A 17,758-nucleotide genomic window follows, 5' to 3' on the forward strand; every position below is an offset into this window, starting at 1 on the left:
TATATCAGCCAAGAATCGTTCATGGGATTGACCGCAGAAACCCTGACAATCGATTTTAACGAGACGTGGCGTTCTGTGGACCGGTGTTTTCTCCTTTCCCCATTCGTCAAAATAATGTTGGAATCACTCGCTGTATGGAGTCATGAAGACAGTGAGTGATTATCCAACAAGGTTCGTGTTAAACTATTGTTATGGCGAAAAACGTTCAGTAATATCCAGTGGATCAGAGAATGGTGGGAAGGTAAGAAGTGTTCTTAAAATTTTAATCATACAGTCAACTCTCTTTAAGGCGGACACCCTCGGTACCAGATTTACTGTCCGCCTTAGAGAGGTGTCTGTAAACTGATACCCGAACATCAAAACTGAAACCAGTGCTTTATTACTTTAATTACCGTGTACAATGTAGTCATGACGGGCCGGCTGTGTCTCTTTTATATATTCCTTACGGAATCCAACACAGTTCATACACACTTTGAACATTTGTGAATCAACCTTAACAAAACTCGTTTTTGTCGCTTGTTATTTGACAGTACGTGGAGTCGGGGTTCATAACCCCCATTCACTACGAAGAAAACTTTGTAATGCTGCACTGTTGTTGCATTGGAAGTCTGGCATCTTGTAGGTCGTGGCCTGGATAGCAAAGTGCATAGGTAAAGAAAACGAGAAGATTATAACTGCGGTTGATCTAAACCTGACGCGAAAAAGCGAAGGAAGAATACAAGTGACTCAACTGATTCCAGTAAACGGCAGCGCAAATGAGTTGTTGTATAAATGACGGGAAAAGTTACTTTAATATTGTAAAGGTCTGGTATATTTTATTAAAACCATTGTTATCAGATTGCGCTAATTTTTCAGAATTTTGGACCTGTTCTAAAATTTCAAAAACATCCGGTGTCCGCTTTGAGAGGTTTTTTGAACCAACATGCTGGAGAAAAGTGTCCGCTGTCCGCTTTAGAGAGATGTCCGCATTAGAGAGAGTCTAGTTAGAGAGAAACAAGTGAAATTCGGCAGGGACTAAATTTTCTAAAATTTCTAAATTTTCTGTCCGCCTTAAAGAGTTGTCCGCCTTAGAGAGGTGTCCGCTTAGAGAGAGTTGACTGTATTTCATCGATCGAAGTTTTTTTTTCTTTAATAAATTTCCAAGTAATGATCATCGGAATCTTCTTACCTCTGGTTAATTTCACTAACAAAGTATGTTTCAGTACAAACTGTGAGGCGATCGATGATCACAGTGAGTTTACTTGAACATGTTAACTGTTCATAATTATAGACTTACACAAAATTTTCCAAATTCTGTGTAAGGGAAGTTCACTTTTTTTTTTACATCAGACTGAACTGTCGCTTTGTTACTTGGTTACCGTGTGTAGGTAAAGTACTCTACCTTCATCTACAGAGCTGTGTCTGAAGGACTCTCCTAACATAAGCTTACTGTAATTTTGATAGTTTAAAATTTGATAATAAAATATTTTGATATGTAAAAGGCCATGTTAACATGCAAATAAGTCACAAGGTACATGTAAGCCGTGTTTTTAAACCTGCCTTATTGATTTGCACATGAAGCTCAAAACTACGAGACAGCCCTCCTGGATTAGGAGTCATATTATAAAGAAATGATGTACTTACTTCCACTGAATGATGCCGAGCAAAGCTCAGGTCATGCATGACATTAGGGAGTGTAAAGAAATTTTATTAGTAGTTTTACTTTACGCGTTGTTTAATATTCTTTCAGGATCTCAATTCGTTGGACCAGCTTTCCTTACTTCTTAAGACCCGGAATAATATCAACCACAACTTACAGCTCGTGCACTTCAACAAGAAGATTATTTTCACACCTCCTTGGAACACCTCCTAGCCCACTGCGATATTTAATAATCTTTATAGCTTTTGTGGTGATTGCAGTACTGGGATACCTTTTATTTATGTCGGACTCTAGCTGGTATCATAACAGAACTAAACGCCTGACTTCGCATGATTTTTATGAGCATGGAGCCGATTCGCATTATCATTATGGAATAGTTATTGACTGTGGAAGCAGCGGATCTCGAGTTTTTATTTATTACTGGCCACCGCACAATGGAAATCCAGACGAGTTGCTTCAAATTAAGCAAATGAAAGATTCAAGGGGAAACCCCGCCAGGATGAAAATCAAACCAGGTATTGCTTCTTACATGAACATTCTTGTTAAAGAAATATGATGTTATGATAACTAAGTCTAGTGAATAAAATAATGCTAATTACTGTAAAGGTAGTTTTTTAGCCAGTGGCACAGGTATACTCAGAAAAAGATGATCTTAGTCTTCCTAACAGGAGTCAAACTTGTGGCCTTCCAATTTCTAGACAGTTGATGCTCTACCACTGAACTATAAAAGACTTGACAGAGCTAGGCAATTAAACTAGGCTCATGTGACAAACATACTGCATACTGAGCACCAGGATTTGAGTCTCCTACAGCTTAATGGAAGAGCATCTGAACTACATGTAGCAGTTGGGAGGTCTTAGGTTCAACTCTTGTTGGGAGAACTTGGATTTTTAATCCCCTATTATTAAAATATCTTCTCTTCTTCTTTATATAATTATTTCAGATTAACAGCCAGTACCACTGCTTGTTAGGAGAATTTCTCCTTTTGGTCTGTCTAGTGAGACCGGCTTGTTATTGTACATGTAATATGTCCTGCTAGGTATTTTGAGGTACACTATAACAGGAACTTGGATGGTTCTCTTTGTATGTTGAAGTATTCATTTATTGAAGGGCTCTCATCTCGATTTTGCTGATTTTCATTTTTGCTGAGATTTTATACTTTATATTTTTTGTCATGTGATCCACAAAACACTGCCCCATTTTTTTGTTTGTTTGTTTTTGTGGTCATTTGATTTTTGACTGCCATTGTTGTCAAGAATTAAAAAGTCCAAGTGGAAAGGGTAGTTTGTTAATAATGCATCGTAGAGTATCCTTTGAAGAAGGGCAGCAAAGTGGACTGGAATAGAGTACAGGTCCATATATGAAAAAAGGAAAGAATGAGAACAAGATTTCTTGATCTACATGGACCCCACTATTTGTGAACAAAAAGAAGAGATGTCAATATGGTACAGTATGGTTACATGCAAGGATTTGGACAGTGGACTGTGAAAAATACTCCAGCCTGCATTTGGAGGCATCATCCTTAACCTGTTTTTCTTTCAATACAAGGAATATCCAGTCTTGTTGAGCAGCCAACACAAGCTTCATCTTACATTGAGCCTCTTCTGGACTTTGCTGCACAACAGATTCCGGAACACAAACACTTGGAGACACCACTTTATATTCTAGCAACAGCTGGGATGCGAATGCTTTCTCCCGCACACCAAGAAGCTATTCTAGATGACATAAGAGTGGATATTCCTTTAAAATATAACTTCCATTTCATGTCCTCACACGTTGAAGTTATCACCGGGAAACAAGAAGGTGTGTACATGTACTAGTTGGGTTGATGTTTAGCCCTTTGCCTGATCTTAAAACAAAACAGAAAAATAGTAAGTGTTATAGAACAAAATAATCTGCCATAAATTTATCATCATCATCATCATCATCTGCCATATTCTCCTAGTGGAGAGTTGGGCTGTGTGCTCTGTCCTCCAGACTCTGCTATCATCTGCTGCTGATGCTGCTTCCACCCTGCACATTTTAGTCCTCTGTCCTTAAGCTCCCTCTCCACTTTCCTTCTCCATCTCTCCTGTGGACGACCTTGTTTCCTCTTTCCTTCTGGCAGCCAGCTGAGTGCATTAATTACATAGGTGTGAGTGATAGTCCATTCCTAAGAACATGACCTAACCACTAAACATGTCCATTTTCTTTGTGCCCCTTGGTCACTTATCATCTCCAAATCCAGAATACTGGTACTTTCTGGAAATTGCTTTACAGGAGGGTAATCGTGAATTAATTGGGGTATTATGTGATGTTGGAAATTATGTGTTTTTCTGTCTGTTTTTTTCCTTGTATGTCTACATCAACTTACCAGTGTTGCCTTTTCCTTCAGTCCATTTGATTTGAAATAATTTGTTTTTGCAGGGATTTATTCATGGATTGGAGTTAATTTTGAGCTGGGAAGATTTGATCATTCACATGACACAAAAGGTACACGTATTTCATCTCTTGAATGACCAACAGCTGTAGTGCTACTGTTTAAAACTAAAAATTAAAATATTTTTCACCCTAAACTCCAACAGAATTTCATTCAAAGCATCCAGTGCTTTTGCCTAGCTAGAGATCTCTTATGTGGAACTCTTTTGAAATACTAATAGTCGCCAAATTCTATTTTCTCCTTATCAAGCATACAGGCCATTTGGATGAAGGAAATTGTCATCAAAAATAAATTATTACATGATGTTCAAACAAATCCTCCTAACTACTATAACTGTAATGAGTATTATGTAATGTTTTAAAAATGAGCAGGAGTGTTTTATCTGGTTTTACACCCGATAAAACATGTGCTGTGAGTTTTTTGAACGGCTTCAAAAACATTCCTGAAAAAGCGTCTGTCAACAGAGATCATAACAATAATATTATTTGTGAAATTATGTTGGAAATTAGCATATGAGAAAAACACCGCATACTAATGAGGAGTGTTTTATCAGCTGATAAAACACCGCATACTAATGAGGAGTGTTTTATCAGCTGATAGAACATCGCATACTAATAAGGATGAAGTTTATCAAATATAAAGTCACTGCACATGATGTATTATTGACCTTTTGATAAGTCAAGGAGCTTATGAATTATTAATGAGTTTTGAATTTATTGTGAAGAACAGTGAGAGCAAAGTGCATGGCGTTATTGGTTTTTTTCTGCTTTTTTGTAACATGTACATGTAATAATTACATAGCAAATTAAACTTTGTTAGCCAGAATGTCACCATTTTCCTATCAAACATTTCTATTAGCCCAAGCTCAGCTTTTCAGGGGTGTGCTGTGAAATGTTACATATAGGTGCCCCAGTCAAAAGTTACAGTAGATGCATAATATTATGTTAACAACAGTATGTTTTATGTTTAGTACCTTAGCTGTCCTGTGCACCTTAAATACTTAATTTTTGTGCCAAAGGTTCACCAAGCTTGAATAGCAGCATATCTGAAGTCTATCGTAAGAGTACTGTGGGTGCCTTGGATATGGGCGGAGGATCTGCTCAGATTGCTTTTGAGGTTGGAAAATCTGTAAGTATTATTTTGTGTTATAAACCAACTGAGACTGTTTAACCCTATGTATTCTAACGATTTTGATGCCAACATGTTAAACAGTACTGTTACCAATTACAGAGGAGATCAATCCTATAGGAAACACAACAAACCACAAGTTTATAACAAAAATTACCAACTGAGGTGAACATTATGCACATGGCGTGAACGTAGCTTTTTTGGTTACATCTAGTTGTCTTCCCTGGTGTTTGCCCTTTTCTGATTCATCTGCTAAAGCAATAAAAAGCTGGGGATATTCATAATCTTTAGACCACCATCATCATCATCATCATCATCATCATCATTTTCATGTTGTAACAGATTGACGAGCCATACAAGGTTTATTCACTGACTTCACAACTTGACTTTCATAGTGATTATTAATAATTACATATCAGTGAGTATGTAAAGTTCTATATACTGTATTAATTATTAATACATGGACCAGCAAAGAAAGCTGAAAAAAAAAAAAAAAAACAAATACAGCAGGGATAACAAAATGTTACCAAATGCTGAGATATGGCCATGAACTTAGTAGCAGAAGTCTAACTGGACTGCAATACAATATACTGGCTTGGTGTTGGGGATTTGCCAGCAATGGAGTAGGTCCATACAAGAGCTGACCAAACATAGAGAAGGTCCCTGGATATATATCCTATGCACCCATTTGGCATTTCATTAATATATGAGGTAGTTGTTAACAGTGAAATGTTGTTTAATCTCTTTGATGAAGGTGTGGGTTCCAGCAGAGCTGAGTGCACAAGTGAACTTGGGATGTGACTCTCACCAAACAATTCATAACTACAATCTGTATGTGGCAACATTTCTTGGCTTTGGTGGTAATGCTGCATGGAACAGGTACACAGAGCTCGTCATCACCCAGAATAAAACTCTGGACATTGATGTGTAAGTATTAAGTGCTAGAGCTATTATAATTTTGGTCCTTTTAACTCAAACAAAAATTAATTGAAATATTTATGTGAGTCACTCATGTACACAATGGGCAAATGGAAGGAACTGAGCAGTGGTACTATTTATTGTGCTGTACAACATAGCTCTCACATTTCAGTCTACAGTCAAAGCTCTCGTAAGCAACCACCTTCAGAATTTGAAAAAGTGATTGTAACTAGAGCTGGTCGCAATAAGCTCTTGTAAGGTACCAATCAAACAATAGAGGCTGGTCGCTTACGGGAGGATTTTTTTTCAGGCACGGCTTGCGAAAGTAAATATACATGTTTTAAAAAAACGTGGTTTTATCAGCCTTTAGAAGTAAAGGTTATTTTTCTTTTTTACTTACACAGTTCGTCAGGAGCTTATCTGGATCCCTGTTTGCCAAGTGAATGCACTGAACATGGAACATATAAAGGAAAGGAATACCGATTTTTAGGAACAGGGGAATATAATGAATGTCAAAAGCTTGTTCTTCCACTTCTCAACCTCACCAAGCCTTGTCCAAAGCAGCCATGTTCATTTGATGGAATCTATCAACCTATCATGGATTACAGCGAGGTTGAGTTTTATGGGTTCTCTGAGTACTGGTACTCCATGCATGATGTGCTGAGAATTGGGGGACAGTACAGTGCAAGTAAAATGAAGCAAGCTGTAGAGGTAGGTTATTAGCCAACAGCTAGAAGGCTTCTTGTTATGATATCGTGCACAAAATCACTGCTATCTCATGCTTTGCTACATTTGTCACGCCCACTGGTTGCTGTTGTATGTAAAATTATATTTGATGGCAGCATAAAATAGATAGGCCCTTTGTAATGGTTAGCTGACTTTCAGATTTAAAGATTATTTAATGTCATGAGTTATAACTAGACTTTAGAACACAGTAAATTACAGTTGCAAAATGGCCAGAAATGTTATTCCAAAGTTCATGGCAACTATAGGGAAAAAGGGTGCAATTTAACAAATGCTGAAAGTTTGGCTATTTTGCTCGCCAAACATGGTAGTGACATCAAAACGAGGTCAAAATACCACATAACAACAGCCACTAGCATCGTATATACTAATTTTGAACAAATCATTTGTTGTCACAATGGCTTGTTTGTGGGGAAAATTTATGTAAAACATTCTATATGTTGTAATGTTACTGACTAGGGTTCCCACGGGATTCTGGGTCCCTGACTGTTTTCTCAGTCCACACCACAGACTGTTGTGGCCGACATGTTTGAGTTGAGTCAGAGAACAGGTGTTGGACAGTTGTCACTTCGTTTTCGTAACAATGTTTAAAGTTTAGAGCTCTGTTTAAGACGGATTTACAACATTATACAAATCCTTTACATTAACCATTCAAACCATCAAAAAACCTCACTCTTAAAAGTCAGTGTTCTCAAAAATAGCTATAATTTATTTTTCCTCATTTCCGTGTTTTATTTCTATTTGTGATGTATCCATTTAAGTTATACCTCACAGTTTAGTGAAATGAATTCGCATGATGCCGTAGCGGTAAGAGGCCTACTGACTTTTAACTGACTTCAGATTCTGCTCTGTGTGAAAAAGCAAAACTGTAACAGAATTTACCTGCCATAATCAGAGGTGAAACACCTCAGAAACTAACACCTCCCAGCACTTCTGTTGACAATAAATTCACACCCGAGCAAAGAGCCAAGTACTAACTTTACCATGTTAATGTGAGGGTAAATTATTTTGAACTGAAAAATAGCGCGGGAGCAGGCGCTCTAGTTTATTTCATATGAGTTTTACCTGGCCAGCTTGGCGAACCGGTGGTGAAGCAGGAGCGTTGGTTCGTGAGCTGTACCTGGAGAGCACGCTTATGACTCACGGTTTTGCCACCTGTTTGTAGGCTAACTGAAAAATAATGCTGTGTACATTCTTCTCAGGAGTTCTGCCGAACCCGTTGGTCTGTTCTTGTGTCACGACATGCTAAAGGACTCTACCCATTTGCAGACAGTCATAGACTCAAGTAAGAAATTTTGTGGTCAATTTATGTAGCTTTATGGCTTTCACTGATGGGCTAAGGCAACGTTGCCAGGGACCACCATCAGCAGTACTGAGACTCAACCACCCTACCCACCCCACCCTCGATCGCCATCCTCTTATGTCATGTTCAGAAGTGATTGATTTGTGCATTTCCGTCGAGTTAAAATTGTTTTATTTTTTAATCTGAATTTGTCATTTCAAAACAGAGTGGTATGCCGCTGTTTGTTAATCCACTGCTGTGTAGTTTGCATCCATAAATTCTAGGGAAGATACATGTACCTATGAGAGCCGGGGGAAGGTTAAAAGAGAAAATAAAGCGAGTTGAGCATCTTTAACGTTGTATTCCTCAACCCCCCTTTACTGTGGGTACTCGGTCCTGTTTTGTCTTAAGCTCAAGTTAGTCCAAGACCTGAAGATAGAAAGGATGATTGCTAAAAGTTTGATCGTTGATCAAATCGTTGATCAAGTTGAGTTCAGTTTGCAAACGTTTTTGGCGTGTGAACGCACTTGGTCAATTCATTGCCAACGAAAAGAGTAAACCAATTCACAAAAATCGCGAATGTCGCCAATTTTATTATTTCTTTCAGGTTTCAGTGTTTCAAAGCAGCCTGGATGACAACCGTTCTTCACCAAGGTTTCAAATTTCCCAAAAACTACACCAAACTGCGATCTGCCTATTATATAGGTGGCAAAGAAGTTCAGTGGACTCTAGGGGCTATCCTGTATCGGACAAGATTTCTTCCTCTGAGGTATGTGAACGTTAAATCTACAACCCTGGCAACAAGCAGAAACTTTTAGAAGGTGGTTAGTTTCTAAAGAAACTGTGGTGCTGCGTCGGTGGGGAGAGAAACGAATGTTTGGTTTATCAGCAGAGTTGATAAGGTAATTTGGTTACCGTAAAGAGATTCGAGTGCCGATGTTTCGAGCGTAAGGGTGAGAGAGGAAGAAAAAGACCGTGTATAATTAGCTATAATTAACTGTCGATAGACTACTTTTTCTGTATTAGAAGAGCGTTCACACGGTCATGGAAAGTCATGAATTTGAGATTTGCATTCCAGGCCTAGAAAAGTCATATAAACTAGAAAAAAAAATGTTTGGGTCATGGAAAAGACATGGAATTTTATATTTTTCGCCAAATTTGTTTTCAGCTGATGGTTTAAAAATAAAGAAATTTAGGAAACTTTGTGTCGAGCATCAAAATGTCAGTTGAGCCAGTTGGGAATTTCACTCATCGTTTGAAATTATAAATGGACGCTGAAATTTCGCGCCAAAGTTAAGGAGTAATTTGTCACCTATGATATTGTAGGCTAAACACTTATGTTAGAGGTGCGGAAGTCTTTTTATATGGTAAATTGCAAGTTGTTTTTGTAATTTTCAGGGAAGTCCAGTTGCACTCGCAGTATAAGAGCTCTTATCACGCCTTCTGGAGTTATGCAAGTGAACTGCAGTTCCGCGTTATATTCCTTGTGTGTAGTGTTACAGTTGTGGCCGCCATCTTGCTTTACTGTAGGCGATTACGGCGCATGAGCAAGACCTCAAGCCTGTGGCAGTACGACTCGTCCCCAGTCCTCTACAGTGTCGATGTTCTACCAAGCGCTGAGAAGATTCCCTTGAGATGACAACGAACAATAATCTTAATGCAGGAGAGAGGAGAGAAGAAAAAATGAAAAATAAATGACTATATAGGAAAATAAAAAGGAGATTGTATATAGGTAAAAGTGGTATCACTTATTTTCTGACTTTTGTACTTCTATGGTTTCACCAGTGAAGTTCCTACACATTTCGTCGAAAAAACAAATTGCGTTCGGTGCAAAGTATATACCATGAACAATTATCCAAAAGGCCCTCACTGTTGACCTACTTCAGATCTCTTCGGAGTGAGTTCTATGTATGATGTATTTCCATGCCAGTATGACAAATAATGGGTAAAGATAGCGAAATTACTAAATCCCCACCTCTGGGTTATGGACGCAGCGCCTTCTTAGTAATGTTGAAAACTCGCTTCCAACCTTCGGCCTGGCTTCTTAGCTGTACGCCACATTTACTTACTACCGCACCACAACCCGAAAGCCCAGAAACAAGATTAGTGAAACCTGGTTGCGGCGGCGTAAACGGACGGGAACATCTTAGTGGCATGAAGTATAAATTTAGGCGCAAGACTTTGGCTTATAGTGAGTCGTCATGATCGGGCGTTACTGTGCGCTGGACAGATAGATAACGGTAGAGTGACCGTGTGATTTACGCGTAACGTACGGTGCTGATGGGACCTTGTACTAGTCGTGAGCGTCGCAGTGATATGCAGTAAATTTTATTTGCCCACCAACAGAAAAAGGTTTGGTTTCCATCCTCTCTCAGCCTCCTGAACGTGGGAAACTGGGTCGGTGATTATTTTCCCCTGCTAGTAACTGCCACTAGCTAGCCGTCATCACTTTATCAGGCGTTTGAAGGTATAGTTATATATAAGAGTGACCTGGATGTCAGAGCGACTGAAAATTGTATACAAAGCATATTAAACCCGGTAGCTTATATTATGAACACCAATGAAAAGGCAACAGACAATGAATCAAAAGCTTGCTTTCTTTGTTTTCTTTTATTTTCTTTCTTCCTTTTTGATAAAAGATTAGGTAGGTTGAACAAAATGAACCATTTTATGAAGATGTCTTTTACTTACGACTTATTCTGTTCACCTAAATACGTCGTGCCGGACCTTCTTCTCAATAAAATAGCATGCGAACGTATATTTTGTTTGTACAGTCACACGTCGTATCCAGTTGCTGATTGATTTTTCTGTTCCTTTGCTGGATTTGATTTTTAGGAATCGTACCAATTTTAAATTCTTTTAGAGAAACGGTCGGAAAAATTTCTCAGTTGACACGTAAACAATTATCATGACGCAAGTCAATATTTTTTTTCTCAAATGTATTTTTGGCTGTTAATATGATAATTTTGTCTGGTTCACAAAATTAATTATCATATAAAAAAGTATATTCGTTTGCGCCGTTTTTTCGTGTTTCGTTAGAGAGTAAGGTCCATGCATCTGCAGTAATCGTCATTGTCTTACTTAGTGAGAAAAATATTAACAATCCGCTGTGCTTTCCCACACTGACGAAAAGACTAAGTGAGCCGAAAATGTTTCGCTTGTTCTTTGCATTGTTTCTGGTTCTCATCCTGCGTTCCTTTGCAAGCCAAAACAAATCGACCAACAACGTGAGTTTGTGTTCTGTGCCTTTGACGGTCCAAAGTCGCTAGTGCTCCCGTGCTCCTCTCTCCAAAGAGACAGACACAGGACCGTCATCTTACCTCAGTTCACCTTTGTAGTGAAGTAAATTAACACCAGTTTGGGCGATTTCCCGGCTCATAATCTCTATAGAACTTCGCGCGCACTTCATTCTTGGAAATGCTCAATTTAATTTTTAATTTGTTGGCGCGCGTGATCTCACGACATTGCTTTAATATTTTTTTTCATGTCTGCTATGGAACAAACCCAGTGCGGAAAGGGCTTCTTCAAGAATTGTAACTGTCGCGATGGTAAGTTAAGTGCAATGATTTAACATTCCCTCTTTTTTCTTACGTTTTCAAGCCGTGTAATGATATATATATTTTTTCATTTATTATAGGCAGAGATGGAAGAGATGGTCAAAACGGTAGGAAAGAAGAATGACATGTATTGTAATGGAAGTTCGCGGCCTAAACACTGTTAGCGCGAAAAACTAAGAAATTAGTTCCAAATTATTAAATTTTCCCCAAAATCGAAAAAAAAATACATGCCTGCATTTGAAGCTCGTTTCCGCGAAACGCAAGAACATCGATCACGAAGTTAAATAGTATATTATCCATTGGATTTCATCCACAGACTCAAAAGATAGAACAACATCCTACATGCAGGAAATTGCTGCCCAGAAGCTTTCTTTTCAGTGAATGATCACACAAAAACTCAGATATTAAAACCACCTTGTACAGCAGGCATAAGAAACGTTATTGGATAATTGGTAACTTGTATATGAATGGTTACACTTTGAGATTTCATCCAGGGACGAAAAACTTGCATCCATATTATAGAGTATAATAAAAAATACCAAAAGGAAAGTATTGTTCAAATAAATGGGTCAAATGCACTTATATAGGTTTCATACAAATGCTTACTTTTTTTGTATGTTTTTAAGCGAGGAACGAAGGTTTAGCTCTGGGAGAGGAGACTTTAAAAGAAGCTGTTTTAACCTGTTAAGATTCAATTGAAGTTAACATGTTGTCTTCTGTTTAATACGCTTAAGTCTTTCATTTTTTGTGATTAAAGGAAAGGACGGTCGTGATGGACGAGACGCAATTTGTGGAGTAAAGGTTAGTCAGAATCACCGACTCCTTATTTGTCAGCTAGCGCCTGTTGAACTGAAATCAAAGAACCTGTTCGGACTTAGTCGACAGGAACAAATTCGAGTTTTTTTTCCTGTTCATCAATATTCAGCACTCAGCGAGACCTTAAACTCCATCATTTCTACTCGATTATTATTACAGAGCGTATTGAGAAAATAGAAAAAATTTTTAGCCAGCCGATGTAGACTGTGATTTAAGTTGTATTAATGTTTTCTTTATTTTAGGCTGACAAAGGAGAGCGAGGAAGCCAAGGAATCATTGGAAAAAAAGGTGAAAAGGTTAGTGAATCTTTTTAGTGATTCACCGATTTGAATGAGCCGATTAATATATTACTGAGCGTATTGAGAAAATAGAAGACTTTTTTAGCAAACCGATGTGGACTGTGATTAAGAGAGTTGTTTTAATGTTTTCTTCATTTTAGGGTGACAAAGGGGAGCGAGGAAGCCAAGGAATCGCTGGAAAAAACGGTGAAAAGGTTAGTGAATCTTTCAAGCGATTCTCAGCTTTTTTACGTGGAGCTTCATAGAACATTCATACCCGCTGTGCACACACATACCACAGGATACAAATCCTAATAAATTGTAGTTGGCCTAGGTTCTCTGTAGACATGCGCCGCATTCAAAATCACTGTATATTCTGAGTATACACATCCAGCGACTGCCGTTTTGCATCTATTTCTCTGTGTGTTTTGTTCCCAGTAGTGAAATGATCAGTCTTTGTTCACTTATTGACTGCTTGGGAAACAAATATACAAACTAAAAGTTAGAGATAAACTAGAGTTACAGCCTCTGCCACGGCAAATAATCATACCCTTTATATAGAAACCAATATCCTTCCCATTAACAAATAGCACTTTTCCATGTCGAAATATTGCCGTCTTCAACTGATAATTAAAGTCCCCCCTAATCATTTACGTAACACTAGAAGTACATTTTCAGTCGGTTAATTATAACCAGTTTCCACTTTTTGTTATTGGCTTTTCCCTATCTTGTTTTCAGGGCCAAAAGGGAGAACGAGGCTCGCCAGGGAAAAAACCGGATGGTGCGATACAGTTAAGCGATACTGCTGACAAATGCATCCCGCGTATGGCAGGAACTGTGCGTTACAGCACTTCCCAGAAAACCTTGCTGCTCTGCGATGGAAGTGCTTGGCTGCCACTGTTGGCTGCTGGGAAAGGCTACGTGGCTTCTTACCCAGGCCGCCACTGTCTGGATATTTTAAATTCAGGTGAGCTTCTAATTACAGCTATCACCGTAAAAAGAAAAAATGAGAGAGAGAGAGAGAAAAAAACTGAGAGGATTACAAACAATGGCCACGGTACGGATAGTCTCCGTACGGGAATTTAGTGCTCTTTGTTATAGAGAAACGTCATTTTAATGGGAAAAATTAAGGGATGAGAGATCGAGAACTGGATATCTCTAAATTATACAACTTGTGAGGGTCTTGTTCAGCGGGAAAATTGTAAAGAAAAAAAAAATGAAGCGTTAACACACCTCACCGGTGACTCAAAGCTTTACAATTTAATCAGGACAATAATTTATACATTTCTTGTTTTATTTCTTTATTTCAGGCAAAAGCCGTGGGAACGGACTTTACTGGATTGATCCAAACGGTGGCTCCATAGATGACTCGTTCCAAGCTTTCTGCGACATGGAAACCGAGCAAGGAGGTTGGACCCTAGTTGCCACAAAAGTCTCCCCAAGCTTCCTCTTCATCAAATCTGCATTCTCAACAGTGGCCGCGAAAACCAAGCACTCGGATGACGCGAGTCGTATCCACCCTAGCATGGGGGACTGGGAAGAGGTCATGTTCCGCTTTGCTGACGTCAGTACCATCCGGGTTATTTATAACAGAAAGGCAGGCGCACCAAACACAGCTAAGAAAGAATTCGACAAGTTCTTAATGGGCAAGACTCTTCGCCTGGCAAGGAACGTGTTTGGCTTTTACAAATACAGCCCAGCAGATCGCAAGAGAAGTCCCACCGGGGGTTTTGCCACGATCAATAGATTTGCCTTCTATTCAAAATATGGAATTTCAGAAGCCCACTTGGGCTCAGACAAGTGGCTTGACATGTGGAATGGTGCTGATGGTTCGGGAAACAACTACATCTACTCCGATGACAGCAGGGCGCTGGGCACCTAGTGTATCGCGGGCTACTGTTATCTGAACAAGCCAATCTGGGTGATGGTGCGCTAAAACAAACTTGCCGGCTGAAAACTTAGCAACTATGGAGGGGCGCTATCGACCGCCAAAGACATTATATACTGGGTGCAATTAAGAATGGTGTAACTGTAGAGGAAAGCAAACTTGTAGTGTATAATTTACATCCCGAATAAACGCGAATCAGGTTTAAGTTCTGTTCAAGAGTGAGATTTGCCACTTTGAGGGATCGTAGGATTTTGTAAGCTGAACAAAATAAAACCTTTTAACAGTTGTTTGTTGTTGACTCTTTTATATGAAATGGTCTAACCTGTGACATCTTTTTGACGTTTCGGGGGAAATTAACTTCATCTTCTCTTGCCACAATTGATTGCGGACGTCATGCTCGGCGATTTCTGGCAGACTTTTCATTACATGAATTTCAGTAATACTCGGTTTTGTCTTTCTCAATGGAACAACATTTACTTTCCTCCAAACAAAGATCTGCACCAATGCGTCAGCTACGATTGGTTTAAACGAATAACTTGTCAAGACCGAATACTGCTTGATTTAAAAATATGCCAGTAATAGGCTATATTTATAAACCTTAATTTTCGTGAATTCCCGCACACTAGATTCATGATAATGTCTCTTTTCTTTCGAACTGCTAAATATTGACCTTGAAGCTTGCGAACTGTCCAGGCAAGGATTTTGCAAGTTATATATGTAGATAAAGATGTTCCAAAGTTGCTGTGAACTAATTATAAATTGTTCAAAGGATTCAGTATTCGGTAACTATTGAGAAGGCTTGTGGAACGGCAAGTAAAAGAAACCTGAAAAGGAGCAAGATAAGATTCAACTAACATGTACATGTTATAAGGTGGGCTTTATCCTCGCCTTTTTTCAAAATTTTTAACTTGTGCTTAAAAGTGAAATCCAGTGTAAAGCTCAATATAAGACCAGTTTTCATTGGCAATTCTAATCTGATCTGTGATTGGCTCTATTCTTCAGTACTTGACAAGTCACATGTCTTGATGGACTGCAGGTTTTTTGTTTATGAATTTTGCACGTTTTAAACTTTCGGCAGACCAGTTACTGAAACATGTGTACATTATTCTTAACTTAAATCAGTGAAATGCGTTGCCCTAATTGACAATGCAACATGTATTTCTCCTCAGTTTGGCATACAAAAAGTGGATTCTGCTAAACCTAAAATATTCAATCAACGAAAAAACAATTCATGTCTCGAATTTCCAGACACTGTTTGAGGATTGAAAGGTTCTGTCGCGAAAACACTTTATACTGAGAAAAAACTTGTAACATCTACCTATAAATAGCACTTTTTATACCATACAATGCGAAATGAACCGATATTGCAGCGACGTTTCTCTCTTGGGAATAACGAAGATCTGTCGAACATCAACAAAACCACACGAAAGCTCACAGAAAGAATCACAGGACGTGTGAGGTATTTATCATGAACTTACAAACGGCTCCACAGTAACGTAAACAAACGATGGTGGCTCCTTTTGTTACTGTGCATACGTTCTGTGCATTTCGGGATGGCTCGGGAAACTCTAATTTCTCAAGGAAGGTAACCAATTAAGAGCGGATGCCTGTAAATATCAACCAGAGGTGTGCAATAGCGAAAAATTCAAAATTCTCAAAAAAATTCACAACATAGCCCACGGTAAACTATTGCAAGAAATACATGTTTTACTTCGATCCGATAATTATTTTTGATGTGAGGCTATGATCTTGAATTCACCGCCCTGAACCGGGTTTTCGGTGTCTGACACCACATGTTGCGAAGACCTTGTTTTAAAAATCAAACCGCTTTTGTTCCAAACGAAAAACATCCAGTCTGATAAAGTACATAATTATGGACATCATGAATGGTATGTTACTCATCTGAAGTGAAAATTAAATATTTAGGAGATTTTTCAATATTTACAATTTTTTAAGCGATTTCTCGTGATGCCAAATTGACAAATTTGCGAGGCTAAAATCATCAACTGGTACATGGCGTTGAGGATAAAGATTTACACCACGCGAAAGAGCATCCTTTCTTCTTATAAAATCCGCTTTCAAAACTATGGGCAACACAGAAGGAAATTTTTGAGGCCGCGAATTACAAGTAGTACTTTAGTGAAATTTGAGCTTTCTGTCACGGCGTTCCGATGCTAAAACTCAGATAAACACAACATGAAAACGTTTCAAACAACAATTGTTTGTTGGTACTTGCTACAGGTTTTGGCCCACGTTCATAATATTACTTTCCATGGTTTTTAATCATTTCGGGCAGGCACAAAAGATTGTAGCAGTTTTATTAGACTCCGAGTTCAAAAGCGTATAAAGGTCGCAAAGGTCAGTTTACGTAGTCAACGTTTCGAATTCGGACCAGAATGTTTTGCATTGAATCTTACTTTAGAACAAATGAAACAATAGCTACAAGTGCTATGTAATTCATACCTTTTTAGCGAGCTTTCTGTACATTGTAGAAATCCTCACATCAATCAGGAACGATATATGCTTTTTGCCGCGATTTAAAAATACGTTTAACGGCAAAGATTGCGTTACAGTTTGCGCAGACCACTTGCCCCCAGGGGGAGGGGGACTCCTATACCAAATTGACGAGTTGATCGTCATAAAGTTTGAAAAGTACCACTAAAAGGTACCAGAATTTGTTTTGTAGCCGTGGTCTGTATAATTTTCCCACTTAGTGGTACCAATTCTAAAATGAATACGCTAAGTGACAGTTGACTGATATTTATAATAACTTTCTCTTATATGTTTTCGCTCAATACCCTAAAACTGGCTAAAAGGTACCGCCATACCTTTGACAGGTACCAAACCACGAATTTTAACCCCCGAAAGCTACGATCACCCCTGTCAATTTTTATATAAAGTTTTACCCCCGGGTACTCTGTGAGCAGAGGCCCTTCGACTTATCTAGGAAGATCAAAGGGCCTCTGCTCGAATGGTACCCCCCGGGTGCATGCCAAGGGTAATTTTTCACTGCCCCTTCGATACAAACTGTAACTGCGATTTACTTGTGAGCTGTATTTTCTGTCACTGAACTTTCTAAAACGTGCAGT

General features: G+C 38.7%; 2 protein-coding genes across 2 annotated transcripts; both read left to right on the forward strand.

Moving 5' to 3' along the window:
* Positions 1-17: 17 nt before the first annotated feature.
* On the forward strand, positions 18-9,868 carry LOC146464575 (ectonucleoside triphosphate diphosphohydrolase 4-like). Its single transcript, XM_085129116.1, has 10 exons — positions 18-241; positions 1,730-2,154; positions 3,188-3,442; positions 4,046-4,111; positions 5,077-5,186; positions 5,941-6,113; positions 6,509-6,815; positions 8,051-8,133; positions 8,738-8,899; positions 9,529-9,868. Exons 1-10 carry the CDS (start codon positions 231-233, stop codon positions 9,767-9,769), a joined length of 1,833 nt encoding a protein of 610 aa, XP_084985242.1. The 5' UTR covers positions 18-230; the 3' UTR covers positions 9,770-9,868.
* A 1,328-nt stretch (positions 9,869-11,196) lies between these two features.
* On the forward strand, positions 11,197-14,955 carry LOC146464576 (uncharacterized). The gene is made up of 8 exons (XM_085129125.1): positions 11,197-11,357; positions 11,630-11,678; positions 11,768-11,794; positions 12,445-12,488; positions 12,746-12,799; positions 12,943-12,996; positions 13,520-13,748; positions 14,092-14,955. Exons 1-8 carry the CDS (start codon positions 11,280-11,282, stop codon positions 14,661-14,663), a joined length of 1,107 nt encoding a protein of 368 aa, XP_084985251.1. The 5' UTR covers positions 11,197-11,279; the 3' UTR covers positions 14,664-14,955.
* The last annotated feature ends 2,803 nt before the right edge of the window (positions 14,956-17,758 follow it).

Source organism: Pavona decussata, unplaced genomic scaffold, assembly GCF_977016875.1.
Source record: "Pavona decussata unplaced genomic scaffold, jaPavDecu1.1 SCAFFOLD_161, whole genome shotgun sequence".
NCBI lineage: Eukaryota > Metazoa > Cnidaria > Anthozoa > Scleractinia > Agariciidae > Pavona > Pavona decussata.

What these genes read in the sequence shown, in the direction of transcription:
- LOC146464575 (XM_085129116.1), top strand. An exon ending in CTTTTGAGGTTGGAAAATCT is followed by an intron (nt 5,187 to 5,940) that starts GTAAGTATTATT and finishes TCTTTGATGAAG; the next exon opens with GTGTGGGTTCCAGCAGAGCT. An exon ending in ACAAGATTTCTTCCTCTGAG is followed by an intron (nt 8,900 to 9,528) that starts GTATGTGAACGT and finishes TGTAATTTTCAG; the next exon opens with GGAAGTCCAGTTGCACTCGC.
- LOC146464576 (XM_085129125.1), top strand. Translation starts at nt 11,280, where the DNA reads ATGTTTCGCTTGTTCTTTGCATTGTTTCTGGTTCTCATCCTGCGTTCC. An exon ending in AAAACAAATCGACCAACAAC is followed by an intron (nt 11,358 to 11,629) that starts GTGAGTTTGTGT and finishes TCTGCTATGGAA; the next exon opens with CAAACCCAGTGCGGAAAGGG. An exon ending in ACGCAATTTGTGGAGTAAAG is followed by an intron (nt 12,489 to 12,745) that starts GTTAGTCAGAAT and finishes TCTTTATTTTAG; the next exon opens with GCTGACAAAGGAGAGCGAGG.